This window comes from Tachysurus vachellii, chromosome 14, assembly GCF_030014155.1.
Source record: "Tachysurus vachellii isolate PV-2020 chromosome 14, HZAU_Pvac_v1, whole genome shotgun sequence".
NCBI classification, from domain to species: domain Eukaryota; kingdom Metazoa; phylum Chordata; class Actinopteri; order Siluriformes; family Bagridae; genus Tachysurus; species Tachysurus vachellii.
Window position 1 is genome coordinate 20,919,108 of NC_083473.1, and position 18,210 is coordinate 20,937,317.

General features: G+C 41.5%; 3 protein-coding genes across 5 annotated transcripts in view; all 3 read right to left on the reverse strand.

Moving 5' to 3' along the window:
- Positions 1 to 18,210, reverse strand: part of hal (histidine ammonia-lyase) — a 107,247-nt gene that overhangs the window by 68,430 nt on the left and 20,607 nt on the right. The window lies entirely within an intron of this gene.
- On the reverse strand, positions 319 to 13,549 carry ambra1b (autophagy/beclin-1 regulator 1b). 2 transcript variants are annotated; one of them, XM_060886143.1, is made up of 19 exons: positions 13,214 to 13,549; positions 11,559 to 11,738; positions 11,327 to 11,385; positions 11,039 to 11,222; positions 10,661 to 10,833; positions 10,508 to 10,574; positions 8,831 to 10,212; positions 8,209 to 8,295; positions 7,949 to 8,128; positions 6,874 to 6,954; positions 6,575 to 6,675; positions 6,359 to 6,469; positions 5,935 to 6,123; positions 5,656 to 5,810; positions 5,415 to 5,554; positions 4,868 to 4,960; positions 4,565 to 4,764; positions 4,153 to 4,284; positions 319 to 3,451 (listed from the first exon to the last, which is right to left on the reverse strand). In XM_060886143.1, exons 1-19 carry the CDS (start codon positions 13,259 to 13,261, stop codon positions 2,928 to 2,930), a joined length of 4,086 nt encoding a protein of 1,361 aa, XP_060742126.1. In that variant the 5' UTR covers positions 13,262 to 13,549; the 3' UTR covers positions 319 to 2,927. The 2 variants fall into 2 exon arrangements, with proteins under 2 accessions (XP_060742126.1, XP_060742128.1); XM_060886145.1 differs by having other exon boundaries at positions 11,559 to 11,790.
- On the reverse strand, positions 14,619 to 18,153 carry glcea (glucuronic acid epimerase a). 2 transcript variants are annotated; one of them, XM_060886823.1, is made up of 4 exons: positions 17,986 to 18,153; positions 17,057 to 17,635; positions 16,626 to 16,865; positions 14,619 to 16,499 (listed from the first exon to the last, which is right to left on the reverse strand). In XM_060886823.1, exons 2-4 carry the CDS (start codon positions 17,544 to 17,546, stop codon positions 15,475 to 15,477), a joined length of 1,755 nt encoding a protein of 584 aa, XP_060742806.1. In that variant the 5' UTR covers positions 17,547 to 17,635; positions 17,986 to 18,153; the 3' UTR covers positions 14,619 to 15,474. The 2 variants fall into 2 exon arrangements, with proteins under 2 accessions (XP_060742806.1, XP_060742805.1); XM_060886822.1 differs by lacking the exon at positions 17,986 to 18,153 and having other exon boundaries at positions 17,057 to 17,777.

Sequence of the window (18,210 nt, forward strand, 5' to 3'; positions counted from 1 at the left end):
AAGTAGAGCTTAAAATGACTCAGTATCAATTTAGTGCCCTCATCATTTCTATGCTTATTCATATAATTGTTCAGATTCTGCAGTGATTTCTATGCAGTATTTCCTCGGCCTCGGTTTGCGTTAGTCTCGTCGTACTTTGTCCCACAAGCTTCCTATCTGACTGCATGCTTGCGTGCGCATGACTGGAAAAACCTTACGCTTGCAAAGGACTGCAAACTGAACCGGATATTTTGCAAGTCTTTACATTTAAATGATGCTGACTTGATGAACCAGAACGTGTGTTGGCAGAAATGTATGTTCAATAATCTCGACAAGATCCACGTTTTCCATATTCCCATTTTTATTAAATCTCTTTTAAACCATCGAAACACTGGATCTTTGGCGTCCAACAGCACTTTGTTTAACAAACACCTAACCCCTATTTTAGCTAAAGACTTGACTTCACACTTCTTTACTTAATAAAAGATGCTTCTCACATAAATGGATAAGGGGGACATTTACATCCTGCTTTTCCCATACCGTTGATTTCTTCAGCACTGACCCAGCAGTGAGATGACTAAAACTGGCACAGAGTCGCTAATGTATGTCTGTCTGTCATGTTACACCATGTTTTGTATCGCTGGAATCTTCTTTTAACGTCGTATGCTTCATTTGACCGAAGGATCTTAACACAATCTAAAATGCTAATAAAATACTAGAGAGAGAGATGTGTTTCTCAGACATGTTACTGCATTGCCTGATGTGGGCAAAAATGCAATGGAGAAAGTTTAAAAACAAAAGAAAAAACACAACAAAAAAAAAAAAAAAAAAAAAAAGAAAGCTTACAAAAAGATTTGATCTATGAGCAGATTTATCAGACCAACAAACACACAGTATACAGTGACATCAAATAAAAGCAGATGTTATCTCCCTTATTACAGTTCTGCCCCTTTTTCCACAAATTGCCCTATTTAAATTCTTTAATCAGTAACAGTGTTTTGGGGAAACTAAAATACATTAGAATTCGATCAGTGTCTTCAATGACTAGACAGGGCTAAGCATATAAAGTGTAAAATAATAATAATAAAACAAAAATACATAAACAGCACCAGAGGCGAAATTTTAATTCATATTTTAAACAGCAGCAATCAAAACCACTCCAAGCACGAAATGGATAAAGACGTGTGTCTATTATTTTGTCACTCTTCTCACTCACTCACTCACTCACTTTGTTCTGTGTGAAAAGCAGTCCAACACTGACTGAGTCTCGAATATCAAGACGTAGTAGAGAAATGAGAAGGTGGGGTGCTTCAGCAGTTGTTATGACGTCAAAAACTAGGGATAAATATTACACAGCTAAAAGCAAGGCTATTACGGGGCACGTATTGACCCAAACTGTTAAAAGCCATTTAGACGCCAAATAAAAAGAAACTAGGATGTTCTGTGCTTCATGATTTTGTCTCGAGCACTTAGAACCCGGGTAACTTCTGTTACACCCAAAAGAGGTCGAGCTCGACGCCTGCACAGAGATGACTAAGAAGTATTCAAAGCTTCAGAAGCTCAGGAACAGACAGGACAAATTTATCTACCTAAAAACAAGCAAATTTTGCTTTCAAGTCATTTTCTTGATTGGAAATGCTACAACTTACCTGTGATACAACCTCATGCACAGTAGTACATGCATGCGCAAGCACATGCCCTCTGTTCAGTGATTAAGCAACGTATGTGTTTCAATGCAGGTCAAGTTCAATTTGCTGGTTCAAGGCCTTTTTTTCCTTCTTCTTCTATTATTTTTTTACAACAACTGGCCAGCTTCTTAGAGATATTCTGCTATATGTAATTCAAGTATCATTCTTTACCCAGGCTTGTATTGGGAGATATGTTTTGACAGTCATTCTCCACATAGAAAACCTGGAGAGAAACCAGAGTGTTTAGTGCATTCAGACTCTAGATGCCACTGTAGGTGGCACAAGCATGCTCTGACTGGTGGCATCAATACGAACCGTTTGCATCCTAGGCTGAACACAGGTACAATGCACAAGCAGCATGTATCAGCTCTGCTCAAGTAAGCCCACAAAACCTATACAGTTAGTGAATATTGATGTTGGATGGTGATAGCTTTGTTTTTTGGCCCTTTTTGATGACGTAAAATCAATTTCTGACTCACATTAACTCTGACGCTTTTTTCGGGTAACAAATAAAATATATTTGCATATAAGGAAACTTAAAAGCCACCATAAAACATTTTGAAAGAACACCTGGGTTACTTTACACACACCCTATTTCCATATTAGTTGAAACTATTGAGCATTTGGGTGGATTATACTGCTGTGATTATAATCTCTTCTGCAAACAAAAACAGTGAACAAACAGGGAATAATGTTATTAGAGGATTAATAGACATCAGTGTCCTTTCAACGTTTCTCCAATTCCTCAGACTAAATTGAGATCGTTAGAAATTAATGCATGACCCATGGGCCCTGGAGAGCAAGCATGTTTTCTGCAGCCATGCCTGGAACTTGACCGTTGACAATGATGGCTCCTGAAGGAGCAGTAAACCGAACTGCATTAATTCTGTACCCAAGTACAAGAATGACTCAAGTAGAAGCCCTTTCTGGAGATGGAATGCTCAAAGGTCTGAGACACGTTTCAAAATAAGCAAAACTACAACTGAAGTGCAAGGACCAAGTGCAACGATGGCTATCCATGAAGACATTCACCCTTAAATATTTGTAGACAGGCTGCTCTCTCCTCGGAAGAGAGACAGAGTGGAAATTTGGCACTCTTACTTCTGCAAATAAGGCCAAAGCAGAAGGAGGCAAAACACAGGCACACAAGTTCACCTCAGGGGTTCGTTCTGTCGGGTTTTGAGAGAGAACCATTCACGTCTTGCCAAATCCAAATCAGCCTGCTCCAGCGACATCCGTGCAGGACGACGGCAGGAAGCACTATCTGCTGTACAGGTCATCGGGGTAATTTCTGCTGCTACTCTCATTGTTGTTGCTGTTGTTGTTACTGATGTTAGCCAAGTACCCACTCCTAGAAGGTGGATGAGGTTCTTCATTCTGACTGTCCTCCATCGTGTCCTCCATGGCCGGAGCCTCGAACACTACTGCGCTGGGGCCAGAAGAGGGAAGAGCAGGCCTAGAGGGAATTTCTGATAGAAGAGTGCCACCATGGGACTCAAGAGGTACAGGATTGTCTGAAGTGTCAGAGGGGAGCGTGTTTGGTCTTGTGTTGAGGCTGTTTTCCCCTGAAGGTGCTGGATTACTCGTCTGTGCTGCTCCTGCTGGTGTCTGAGAGCCACGGTGAATGCGGTGACTCACCACTATGTTGTTGCCGAAGCCTCCCATAGAGGCCATGGTGGTGCTGCGCTCTCTCTGGACCACAGCTGTCATCCCACCTTCAGCCATCAGACGCCGGATACGGGAAAGAGCATCTTCACCAGGGCCAGGATCCACCTGGGACTCTCCTGAGATTGCAAAAAAAAAAAAAAAAAAAGGTTTACTCAATTTGTTCAATAAGCTAGTTAAATACAATCCATAAAAGCTAGTAAGCTAGTAATATACGAGTCTAGGCAAACTCTAAAAAAAAGTTTTTCCATGTCTATTAAAAGTGTTTATATATAAATAAATAAAAGTTTCATAGTCTGAATTAGATTAAAAGTACAGAAAATAACTAGCCAAAATACTCAGATATTACGTGTGTCTTTGCACACAATGCGGTTTCGAATGGTGTGTGTGTCTCTGGGATTGACCTGACAAGGAATGATAATAAAAGATATAAATGGGTCAATGCTGTTGGTGGAAAATCGGTACCAGGTTAAAACACGACGATGCCACAGCCACCCAAGACCTGGAGCTTTCTGGCTGGGAGAGATGGTTTATTCTGCCTCTCTGAAGATCACTGTGACTAAGAAATTGTGGACATCATGTATGCATACGATGACAGTTTGAGCTTTGCTCAGAGGGCTAAGGCATGCAGCATGAGCAGCAGATGATGTGGGTAGCTTGCTTAACAAGTCTCGAAGCAAGTGTGTTAAGACTTATAGCCATTAAATGATGGGGAGAGATGCCTTGTGGGTGACCAACTCGAGGATAAAACAGGAAACATAAAAAAAAAGGTGGAAAAAGAAAAAGGAAAAAAGTTGAATGTATATAGAGGTAGAAGTACCGTAGTTGGTGTTCAGTGAGTCAGTGTGGGTGCTGGGATTGTGAGAAGCAGCTCCTTGAGCCACTGTGTCTGGTGGCTCACTGTGTGGGAGTGTCTCAGTACTGGCAGTCTGCACTTCACTGGTCTCTGCCACTACAAAATAAAGGCATTACATCAAAGCCTAACACAATCATTAATTCCTAGATACAAGTTGTCCAAAAATGTTTCCAGAAAAATGTAACAGTAATTTTAAGTCTGTACAACTTTATTAGACCATAAAACATTATGAGATCTTGTTAAACATTACAATAGGCAACACTGCATGTGTTCCAATATCAGGGTAGTGATCAACCAGAACGTGAAATAAACAAACATTCATGCAACGAAATTATAAACTAAAGGCACTGTAGTGGATTGCGTGCATGTCATTTACACTGTGGCGGTGCGTGTATGGTCTGAAATGCACTTGTCGAGGGCAGCTCTCTCTCCGTCTGTGTCTCTGCATTCTGCAGACGGACCACGGGTGTCTGCGTGCCCTGGGAGGTCACTGAGGGGGCGGGCTGACGGGGTTGCAGGCCAATAGCACTCATTAATCCCATGTCTCTGTCCAATCGCCAGCCAGACCTGCTTGTCCTTTTATCACAGTGTGAAAATGATTACAATCACAACACAAAATACTTGAAATATTTCATGCCACATCAGAAGTTAGAAGGTTAGAGGGCTTTCTAATCCTGACCGTTCCACTCCGCGCGTCCGACTGCTACTGCTGGCAGTGAATAGAGGATCTGAGCTCTGATCAGTGCTGCTGTCTCCCTCATTACGGTAATCACTGAAAACACAAGGCAACATTGACTGTGATGCACTTAAAAGGCAAATTTTTATACATTTCATTGTATAACCAATTCACTCCTAGAAAAAGACAGGATTCAACCATCATGCCCTGAACTGATGTATGTTCGCTTTCAGGCTTGTTCTAAATAAAGCAACACTGATGTCAGCCTACAGCATGGAATCAAAGGAGCTTTTTTTCTGTAAGTGTATTAACAGTGAATTTCTGGAAAGCACTGAGCTCCAATAGGTTTTCAGGGTAGAGACAATTTGCCTGTAACCTTTTTAAAAAGCAATCACTGGCCAGTCTTTTTTCCAGACAGCGTCCCTAGTTTCCGGCCCATAATCAACCTAATAAGTGACTGCAGCAGACAGCGGAGAAGCAGCTAGAAGATTGTGTCTTTCTCTCCATTGAAGTCTAAGTATAAGCCAGAAAGTCTTCCAGAGCATCTTACACAGGTCTGCAGATGACCAGGTCTCCTTTGCTGGTCCCGTAGGCTAGACCCATGCCAGGTTCAGGAAGCCAGCGTGCAGAGTTAATGCTCACATGCCTACGCTGGTCTGGAGCCATAGGGTACACCACATTATACACCATCTACAAAAGACAGAGCCATCAGAGTTCAAACGCAGCATGTACAAATAAAGATTTACATTAGAAACACGTTGCCCAGCTCTAGCATAAACACCATCACTCACCCTAATGGAAGTTTCTCCTCCATGAGGCTGCTGCAGACGGAACACTTGCGCCACCATGTGGTCAGTGGTAGGATGGAGCAGGATTCTGCGTGATGCCAGGCCCACCATCACATAGCAACCCATTGGAGACAAGCTCACAGAGATGGCATTGGGACCTGAGTAGATCACAACGAACCAATCAGACAGATCCAAAAAAAATTATTTCATGATAAAGTCTCATCAGTGAAAACTGTCACCAAACAGACCTGGCTACAATGTTCAGGGGTACGTTACACTTACCGAATCGCTTTGTATAGAGCATCTCTCCCAGGTTGTGAGGTGCAAGAGAGTAGACAGCAAGGATGCCCTCATCTGGAAAGCCCCGCTGGCTGCTGGGTATAAAAACAGCCAGGAGCTGCCCGTCTGCTGATATATCGCAGCTAGCATCATTATAGATTTTGCAGTGTGGAACCAGGACGTTCACAGAAGCTACGGAGGTCAGGGTACAAAGGGAAATAGTCAGACAGAATAGCTACAGTGTTGTTTTGATGACATGATAAACACACCCTCTCAATTTCACACCTTGAGCTTACTGTCCGAATGTAATGAGATTATGAAAAACAAACCGGTATCAAAATAAAATCACAATGACATTCTGGTGCTGGTGTCAGTTCGGCATATATACACACTGGTTAAACGTTTTGTTTTACTTGTAGAAAATTACCATTGCTGATCTCAGGCAGGTCGAACTTGGTGAAATCCCACCACTGCAGTCTGTAGGTGGTGTTGGCGATGTTACTGGCAACTGCAGACTGCCCATCACCAATTGAAGCTCCTGCAAAATAAACAAATTAGAGCTGTGTTTAAAACAAATAATTCTTTTTTTTTAGCCATATTTGTCAAGTCTTGTAATAAAGCACCTCATGTACAAAATACGTACCTGCTAATACTCTGTTGATTGAGGAGTGGGTTGCCAGGCCCGACTGACCTCTCTCGTGGAAAATACCAGCATAAGGAAGATATTCGGGCAGCAGGAACCTTCTTTTATTTGGAAAACAAACAAACAAAAATATGAAACCATTTTACAGAACACTTTACAAAAAAAAATGGATTATTTGTACAGCAAGAACATGCAGCCATATTTTCCGTTGCATCTTGAAACAGATAAAACACTAAAACAATATACTTAAGGCTGCTAAAGTAAGCCGGAGAAATCCGACATGGTGCGTATTCACTCACCGTGGCACAAAGCGACCAAGCGAGGGCGCAGACATCCGTGCATTGCGAGGCATTCGGTGTCTTGTCCGCTCTCCAGGCTCCCTGTGATTAGAGATATAATGTAAGTAAACGTATAACACATATATGATTATTATGCACCATGCTGAATCAACAAGCAAATAAAGAGGGAATACACAGCTGTATATGAATAAGAAAAAAATAATAATTCTGACATTACAGAATGGCAAAGCTCAAATCTGCATTCAGATCTATACCTAGATTTGGTAAATAGTCTGAAACCAACCACATCTACATGTGCGTATAAAAAGACAAAGGTAATATGAGCAGACCTGCTCTCATACAAACAATCTGCCAGCAGTCACATATATTCACTTATTTGTGATGCAAATAAGGACACCGGCTTCAGCTTTGAGATTAAAGGTGGGGTCTCCGTTGTTTGAAAGCCAATGTTGACATTTGAAATCACCAAAACAAACACGCCCCTAACCCAAATGTTTTGATAGCTCTGTTTTAATAGCTCCGCCCCCACACATGCACCAGACAAGTATAACCCAATTATAACCCAGACAAGTATTATGGTGGAACCTGTTGGGGCAGCTGACCGAGGGGATATTTTTATCAATAAATGAACACAATGAGTAATACTATGGTAATACAAATGTGTTTTTGTAGTACTGTGTGTTGTACCGTGAAAGGTTTAGCTCCGTTTCACACGGAAGATGTTCCTATATTAACACGGGTCCTACTTCTTGTCTTATCGTAAGCCTTTCTTCGCTTTCTTTCTTTGTTTTTATCTTTCTTGTCAATGTTAAAACCGCTTTTTGCTAATGTCACACATGCGCACTGAACACTCTCTCCGCCCATATTGACAAGACACGCCCCTTTCTGCTCATTGGCTACACGTTAATTTTGTTTTTGTTTGGCGGCCCAACAGTTTTCTGAAGCATTTCTAAAACAACGGAGACCCCACCTTTAAAATACTACCTTTACTTTTCAACCCTACACACTTCAGAGTTTTCCATGTACAGATTGTGGACAGGTCCACTTCAGAACTGGGCCACAACAGAACACCTACTCTATGTCCTCGTAGTCAGCATCACTGCCCTCTGCTGGTGTGGAGGAAGGATTGCCCGCCTGGTTATCAGAGGATGTGGATAGGGTGCGCAGGCGGTTCTGTAAGGAACGCTGGCGAATACTTTCTCTCCTAGACAGATACTGAATCATCCTCTGGGCATAATACGCAGCTGGAGACAACCTGCAGAACACAAAGGCTCCATGTAAACTGGAAAAGTAGCTCGATTTTAGCCGAAGGAATTTTAATACACCTTTACATACCTGGCAGGGTCTGGGTAAATAGGATGATCACGGGAACCGGACATGTCATACCGGGAGAAAGGGAAGAGCGATGACTCCAAAAGCCTCCTGAAAATAAAGATAGTCTGGTCTTGATCATCCTCTGTACACATCCTCTGCACACATCCCTGATTATTCATATTTTTATCAAATTTATTTAAAGTTAAAAACTTACTTTCTTCAATTGTCCATTATGAATTTTTTTTAAGCAGAATTTATACATTTACAGAATTTTTGGAAGACGCCCTTATCCAGGGCAACTTACACTTCTCATTTATACAAAACAGAGCAATTGAGGGTTAGGGGCCTTGCTCACGGGCCCAGCTGTGGCAGCTAGGTGGTCTTAGGAATCGAACTCACAACCTTCCATTCAGTAGTCCAAAACACTAACCACCGATATAATACACTTATTGAGTTTAACATTTTCTACTGTTATATATTTTTCCCAATTAAATCTATTATTTTGCTTTAATCATTTATGCATGTATTTTTCTGAAATTGCACAAAATTTGTCATGCTCTTAAAGACATCAGCATGAAAGCAACTCATAACATCTAGCAGAAAATTGTTGGAAGATAAAACTCATAAGATGAATGCACAGAACCTTCTGAGTGAGTCCTCATCAGTATTGTCCACATCCGGGTTTAAGGCTTCTTGTGCTGCTTCAGTGGAGGGGTTGGCTGTGGCCTGCTGATACACTCTCTCCCATTGTCCTGTGTCTTGATTATATACCAGGCCCATAGGCTGTTGGCTTTGCATTGGCTGCTGCCCCTCTTCTGTAGTATGAGATTCTTCTCTCGAATTCTGTGCAGGTACCTCAAAGGCAGGTACGGGCATCTGCCAGTGGGGCCCCTCCTGAGCTGAGGCAGAAGAAGCTTGGCTTGAACGCTCCCAACGTTGGGTCTCATGGTTGAAAGTGAGGAGGTTGTGGCATGAGCGGCAGCAGTTAGGGTGGTTGTGCTGTAGGTTGGAACTGCTGGTGCCATCCGCAGCATATGCTGAGTTCCGATGTGAAGGCCCTGCTCTCTCTGAGTCTACATTGCTGGATAGCAGGTCCTGCATGGGCCCCTGAGTGCCTGATTCCCGACTAGAACCTGCTCTCTCCAGATCCTGCATGCGCTCATATTCCATGAAATAGCGGCTCAGGTTGCACTGGAGTACGTTGCGGATGGAGGCTGGATTGTTCTGTTGGGAGCCGTCATAGAAGGGGTGATGGCCGCTACTGGTTCCGTCGCTGGCTCTGCCCTGTCTGGGGTCAGTGCCAGAGAGTCCCAGGCCGCGACCCTCTGTGGCCGACGTATAGATGGGTGAAGAGGAGGAAGAGCTGTCAGGGTACCTATGCATGGAGTGCAGACCCACAGAAGAGGAGCTGGTCCTGGGAGGGGGTACAATCCCTCTTCCCACAATGCTCACTGCTGCCTCACCCAGCGTAGGCCCAGAACTGGTGCCCAGCAAACTACTGGACCAGTCAGTCCCTGGCAACCGAGCTGAGGGCTCTTGAGTGCTACCCATAGCCAAGCTAGTTCTGAGAGATGACAGCGCTCGGTGCAGAGAGCTACCGGGAGCACCGCTGTGCACGCTGCTAAAAGCAGAGGGCCTGTCTGAGGAAGGACGCGATTGGTTTGGAGGCTGTGGGTGTGGATAAGAGTGAGAATGTGCAGAGTCTGTTGTCTGCAGAGCAGAAGAATTCTGAGTGTTTCGAGATGTGGCAGCACAGCGACTGCACAGGCAACCAAGCCCCAGGTGCTGAGTGCAGGTCTGCTGAGGAGGCCGATCTGCTAGCTCACTCCGCCCGGGATACTGAAACAGAGGCATGCTAGGAGGTTGTTCACGGGGTTCCGTTCCTCCGGAGGAGCGAGACGACAATATGTGAAGGAAGTTGTGCAAAATTGGAGTGCGGCGAACAGGAGGGGAACGGAGCACAGAACGCTGGCGAAAAAGGGCCATTTCCATGCTGTCCATGGGAACATCGGAGTCTTCATCATTCTACAAAAAAAGTTTAAAGGACATTTAAAGGACATGAGGCCTGCACTGAGCAGGAAAGAAATATAGTACATGATTAAGCCCACTTGACACCAGAGGTGATGTGAAAACAAAAAAGAAAAAAAAAAAATACAGATAAATGTTGTGTTTTGTATTGTTAGTAGAAAACCACACCTGTGCTACATATGGAAGAAACAGAACTCAAACAATTATGCTTGGGATTTTTTTTGTCTCTCTGGTCAATTCCCGAAACACCACACGACAGTTAAAAACGTTTTAAAATTAAAAAGGTTTGCACCTGTTGGTTGGTTGGGTTCACAATAGCTGTCAACAGATTGTGGCCAAGAGGATCGAACCTTACAAGCCTGTAAGGAGATTTAAATGTGTACAAATTATTAACAAAGGACAATCTGAAGACCTACATTAAGTAACCCAAAGTACAATATCCTACCTGACACGCTCTGTCTCGCTGCCAGTCTTGACCACAGCGAAGGGCTCTGGTCGACTCCAGTCCCAGAAGTGCAGCTCGTTATTGGTGGCAATAAGCAGCAGTTGGGCTGTGGGGTGGAAGGCCAGGGATGCAATGGCTATGTTCCCTTCTGTGAACCAGCTCTCACTACCACCCTGCATAATAAAAAAACAGCACGTTAACACCAAAAAGGACTGCAATAAACACCAACACACTCTTGTGGCACTACAATTTTTCTATCACACACATACAAAATGTACATTTAAATGATTTTTTTCTAGCAAAAACAAAACAAAAGAAATCCAAGACTATTAAGTATCAAAATATTAGTTTGAGGCATGCCCAAACATAGGTACATACATGTAGGTCCCAAATTCGCACTTCTCCATCAAGGCACCCTGAAGCCACCAAGCCTGGAATTGTTGGATGGAAAGTCAAACACCATGGGGTACGACGGTGACCCACCAGAGAGTGCAGGCACTTTCCTGTTTTCACGTCCGTGATGTAAATGTTATGATTGACATGGGTGGAAGCCATGAGATTCCTAAAAGAAGAAAGGAATGGCATTATGTGAGGTACTTAATGTATGCTAATCGTCATGCACTACCAATATTAGTACCCATGGCCTGATAACTCATTACTATCTACCTGTCTGGGCTGAAAGCCAGCAAGAAAGTTGAGCGAGGATTATCAGGGAGTTCCACTTTCTGTTTGAAACAGAGTAAAAAAAATCAGCTCAAACCAGTATGCAGTATTGTTTTGGCTGTGCAAAAAATCTTTTCCTTTTTTTTTCCCCCCCCAAATTAAGTTCACATTTATTGACAGAAACTCTACAGCAGCCTGAGATCAACAGACTGAAAGGTGCGACTGAACACAATACCTGACTCTGCAGTTTCATCCAGCGTGTCCTGTCCTCCACAAGCTGCTGCAGGAGCCGCTCGGATCCTAACATCCGAGCTCCGCGCTCTCGTCCAGACAGGACCAACACTGCATTCCGGTTCTGCACAGCCATCTTTCTGTCTTTTGCGCTCTCTCTATAGCAGACTGAGTCCGGCTCGGCCTTTCCTCATGCACGGATTAATTATTATTCAGCAGCATGTAGGCCACGCATACTAGGAAAAATTTATTCTTTTAACATACAAAGACAATCCACATGCACACTGGCACATAAACTAATTATAAAAAATGTCGAGAGGAATAAATGACATCCTGCCCTGACATCCTAATGGTATTTAACGGTAACACTTGAATGTTTTTATAAATACATATGTATTAAAAATGTGATTCATATAAAACATTCAAATAACTGCTTAATAACATTTTTAATGTCAGGAATGTTCAGTACTAGCTGTCTTGTTTCATTTACTGCTGTAAACTCACAGACGGTCATGCTTTTTTTCTTTCACAAAAGCAAACGTTTCATAAAGACGCACAACATTCCCAAATACACTTATACTGTATGGACAACACCATGGCACCCATATGTGGGCCTTACTGCTGCCACAAAAATGTGTTTACATTTATTAAAAAAAAGAAAAAAAAAAAAAAAAAGTTCCCCAAACCTGTTCCAGCATGACAGTGCCAAGGTGAGTCAGGGTTGGTGTAGACAAACTCAAGTATCTTGCACTGAGCCCTGACTCAACCCCACTGAACACTGAACCCGGAACACTGAATGAACCCCAGACCTCCTCACTCTTACAATACCGGTGTCTGATCTCACTAATGCTCTTGTAGCTGAATGATCACAAATCCATACAGTCACGCTCCAACATCTACTGGAAAGCCTTCTCAGAAGAGTTGATTGAGCTTATTACAGCAGATACAAAATGGGATGTTCAGCAGCCATATGCAGACCAACTGTATGCATACTTATGTCCATTTAATGCATGTTACTTGTTTCACTTAATAACTAAACATCTACAACTAAAAGGCTTAATGGTCAGCCAAGATCAATAACAGTTATGATGAACCAAATTCATGCTAATTCACTGGAGGATACTGATGAATGAATAATGTGGCAAAACAGGGGCCTGGTGTTATTCCAGAATATCCCATCAAACCACTTCTGCTTGCTGTCATTTTATGCCTGTACATTATATATATATATATATATATATATATATATATATATATATATATATATGAAGCTTTATGTCTAGAATAAGTTGATTAAACTCACCACACAGACCAGCTAGAAACTGCGTCAAATCTTTTTCAGATTCTAAACGTTCTCTCATTGAAATGCTGACTGCTACGAGGGTTTAACCACCCGGCTATTTGTTATCGTTATTGTAAAAAATATACTAAAATAATATATAACACACTCGGCTCCTGTCAGAGTCCTAAGCTAACAATAAGTTGATAAGTCGCCCAAATATAGTAACTGCTCGACGGCTAGCTAGCAAGATGAGCTATGAGCTAGCTAGCAACAATCAAGCTACAAGCGCAGACGCTGTTTTTATTTGACTTAAAACAACCATTCAAACACAATAACATATTGTTTAGTCTTGTATTGAAGTGTAAACAAATACACACCTGGTAAATATAAACCTGTTTTCTTGTCTTTCTAGTGAAAAGTGTCATCGAAGGCGTAGCTACAAACTCGCTAGCTAGCCTGCAAGCTAACACAGACGAGCTTGTTTGCTATCAGAAACCAACCACAACCTGGCAATTACGTTTCAAACAAATAACGACGATGTCATACAACATCCCACGGGTCACAGTCGTGTCCTTTGAACGTAGCAATCAGACCATTTTGAATAACTTCAACATTTTTATACGATTCGAAGAAAAAATAATAAATAAAATAAAACGTAGGTTAACTAGCTTATGGGCTTGTGGACGTCTTGATTGACGTAGCCAGGCATTTTAGTCGAGCTCAGATACTACATAGTTACACTAGTCCGGCTAATAGAAAACGAAAACAGAGCGCGTGGATTCAACAATGGACAAAAAAAAAATTACAGAAATAATTACATTTTTTAATTCCTTGTTAAAAACAAAAAACAAAAACAAAAACAAATAATGTCCAGGATAAATGTTTCTGATGTTATTATATCTATGGGGAGTGATGAGTCGAAAGCAAATACTTTTTTTTTTATATACAGTATAACTCATTTAAAGGTGCAAGAGTTAATAGGAGTTAATAATAAAAATATTAATTCGATTTAATTGATTTTATTATTATTATTATTTATTTTATTATTATATTTTATTTTATTTTATTATTAATATTATTAATAGAAAACACTTAAACCACTTCATTAGAACAAGTGTTTTACATAGTAAATAAATAAATAAATTATATATATATATATATATATATATATATATATATATATATATATATATATATATATATATATATATGCGCCTCCTGTCAGCTATTTTACAGACACACCCACAACATCTATTCACAAGCTCATTAATCATGAGGAGAATAATGAGCAGTATCGGTAATGAGTTGTCATTTGTTTTTCATGCACTTGAAAGTCAGGTTATATGACAGTGCCTGCTAATGATATCTCCAGTTAGTAGTTAGCATGCTACTCTATTTGAACCACCATATGTTTTGAGGACAGAGCTTTGGAGCATGGAGGGTTTGGGCAAGAAAGAAAAACTAAAGTAACAAATAAAAACATGGATAACACTTCAACATGGATAGAGAAGTCTACTCCAAGTCAAAGAGTTGAAATATCAAGTTAAGCCGGTGTTTTCTTTGGCTTTTACTGTTATTAGAATGAAAAGTTCCAGCCTCAAGTTAGGCCATATGCAACTTATGGATTTTAATACTTACATGTTTTGCAGAGTTAAAACTTTTTCTGGGTAATGTTTGTTTTTCTTCCATTCATTGTACATTACAGTGGTTCATTGTTTCATTCGCTTCCTAGTTATGCTAATTAAAAGGTCTTATTTATTCTATTATGGACAGTTCTGCATATATAGTTTCACCAGCATTCATTTATTCATTCAACCATCCATCCATCTTCAGTAACTTCTTTACCTGGGCAGGCTCACGGTACATCCGTCTCAACATTTGTCTCAAGCCAAGAGTACACACTGTATGGGATACCCTTCTATCAACGTATTAGTATTTATGTGTCAGAAGGATTAAAATAGTTGTAAGATGACTGACAAAAATGTACATTTATGTCTAAATACATTTATTTTAACTTTAAAACTGCTTGTATTAAAAAACCTAGTACATATGTACTCAGAAAGGTCTGTTACACAAGCTGCAGAACAATATTCAAACTTCAATATACCGTATATGTTTATACAAACGAAGAAAGCTCACCTTCACTGCCATTTTTACACCTAAAAGAAATAAATTATTGTAAGTTTCAGAACTGACTTTTTAAACTATAAATAAAACATATAGGTTACACAGTTTGAAATTATTGCACAATTTAAAAAGCTTTGTCTTCATGAAGCGATCCAATGTACTGTTCATCATTTCTTAGTTTTTCTCTAGTACATTTCCTAGTATTGTACATCACCAATTATAATATTTGCTTCTGACAATAACAAACAATATTTGAATAAATCACAATAGGCAATGTTGAATTTGCTTGTGTTAAAGTGCATGTAAATATCTGCATTGTTACCACTGTATTGGAAGTACAGTATGAAAGAAAATTGCTGCTAAAATGGTGTTTTCTAACTTCACAATGTGTGAATGTATGTTTGAGAGGAACATAGCTTAACTACTAGATAACTGTCCTCAGTGAAAATGTGTAAATCCTTCATTTTCATCAGTATACACTGCTTTAATGATTCAGTCTTATAAGCAATTTCTAGTTGTGCTTGGCCCGACCCCCTTTCAGGTAGCTTTTCCAGCGTTTTGCGTACTCTCTGAAAATGGGACTACTGTCTATAGAGGACAGCAGCTGCAGCTGGTTTATGTGAGTGGTGTGGTAGTCCCAACGTGCCAGATTTGGTGCCACACCCAACGTGAAATGCCTCAGGTCATAGACAGTTCCAGAACCTGTATCAAACAGTGGTAGCATGGCTTTCAGGGACTCTAATCCTCGGCTAAACAGTACACCTGCCTCTCGGCCCAGTTTGTCCCCTGCTATTTCGGCCACATCGTACAGTCCGATCAGCGAGTATATGAAGCCGTTAAGAACGAAGGAGCTGGGTGTTGTGGGATACTCTTCATACCAGTCGTACTTGTTCATGAACAAAGCTTTCACGCCGTGCTGCTCTGACATGCGCTTGAAAGGTGCAGTGGCACGCACTGCAGCACTGAGGTATACAAGGTCATGTGTGACGAGGTATGCCCTCACAAGCGTGGACATGGCCTGTCCCTGGGCCATGGCAGAGTACCAGCCAGACTCCAGTGTCCTAAATCCTTCCCCTAACTTATGGGCCACTCTGATGGGCCAACCACCACGTTCATCCTGGGTGCGTAGGAGCCAATCACTAGCAGCAAAGAAGGCAGACATGTGAGCTGTGGAGGAGATGGTGATGTTGCTGATGAAACCTGAGCCACGCAGTACCATCTGGACTATGCGTCTTGGTACTATCCGAGTTGCCTTCACCATTTTGGTGTTAGACAAACCCACTCCCTTACGAAGATCAGTCACCATGTCCCGGGTCAGGGTACCCCAGGCTGCCTGTGGACCAATGCCATAGATGACCTCCCTATCCTTGAAGGATATGAGAAGGGAACTGGTGATGTAGTGAATGATATATGGAGGTCCCTTTTCTGTTGTCTCCAACACTACTGACACACTACCATTTGAAGTGAACTTCACATCAGCGGACAAGACAAAATCCTTTGAGTTATCCAGAAGCAGAGATATACCCTCTGAATTATCTACACAAAATAAGAGAGACATATACATACAGTTAAAATATACCAGTTAAAATTATATTATGTTACAATCTAGCATCCAACAGTAATCCTTTTTATATTTTGATGGTTCATCAATAAAGAATTTACCTGCTGTGGTGAACTGGTAAATGGCAGCTGTGTGACCTGGGTCATGGACCTTGGCAAATGAGCAACCTTTAGTAACTGTCCAGGGATTGGGACTCCCTTCTCTCTCATCCATGAACCCATATGTCTTTATGCTAGGTGGCTTTTCTGTAAGATTCTTACTGTAGTGACTTAGTGCATACTGAGCTATCTGGATTGGGTAAAAGTAGCCCTGGGAACCCCACTGTGTGGAAATGGGCACACCTGAAAGAAGCAAAACAACAACAACAAAAAAAAAAAAACGTTAGAACGTGTACTGGGTTCAGGTCAAGTGAAATATCATTTAGCTTTATAGCTTAACCCCTTATGATAGAATTATGATAGTTGTAAAGTTTCTTTTTAGTATATTATAGTACATTACCCAGTAACGTCATAGCCTTCAAGCGCTCACATACCTTCCACTCCACTGATGCACTTCACACGGTCTCTCACCTCCACATTGTAGACTTCAAATGACATAAAGACTCCATCAGGATGATAGGGTTCTCTCTGGGCATACACACGTGAATAGCTGTGCGAGAACTCAAAGCGCTCTGTACCATCATACTGTACCAGGCGTCCATACACATTAAAGTATTTCTCCACCCAGCTAAAGGGAAGGTACACCTCATTTCCCTCTCGTCGCCCTTTGATCGTCACGTCCTCGTTAATGAGGCAGTCAATCTGCTCATACTGCACCTCTATGGCAACCTGGGGCACTTCAGGGAGCTGTCCGTGGTCCTCTTCTTGCTCTGTAGTGGGTGCAGGCTCAGGTTGGGGCCTGGTTGGTGGATGCACAGCCACATCTCTGGAGCACTTGCTCCATAACACAATTGTAACGAGAGTAAACACTGCACAGAGAACTATCAGCGTTTTGTGGTTGACTCTTGCCACCAGGCAGCGCATCCTCGCTTTAGAGCCATGCACAGGTGTGGAATGAGACAGGAAGAAACATCTAACAAGATATGGAGCTGTCTCACTGATGCCTTTAGGGTCTGGAGGTGGATGCGTAAAAATTTCATTAGTGATCATATGACAATTCCAACAAAGGATAGAAGTAAAAATATTGTTTAATATGTTTATTATTTGGCATATTCTCAGAATTATAACCATGCAGGGGCAGTGAAGCCGACAGCCTTTACATGCACATTACATGCACATTATACTGTACCATGACAATTAACTTTCGATAGGCACCGTTATATTAATGCTGGGGCTGTGGATGTAAGGGTTCGAGCTATTTTGAGTGCAATACAAAGCGTTTATATAAATCAATATAAATAACAATATAAACAATATACAATATAAATCCAGGGGGAGAAAAAAAACAACAACTAATACCTACCTGCGTATGTAATTTCAATCGAAATAGATCCAAAAACAAACTAGAAGAGAAAGAATGCTACAAATTTTTAAAATCTAAAGCTATTTTTCAAGAAACCGGGAAAAATCTATACGAGCAAACAATGTCCTGTAGCTGCGCCACAGTACACAAGAGTGACACCGCGGTCAGCCAATAAAAACGCAGGTAACAATCACACCAGCCAATCAGACAAACTGACTGTGGGGC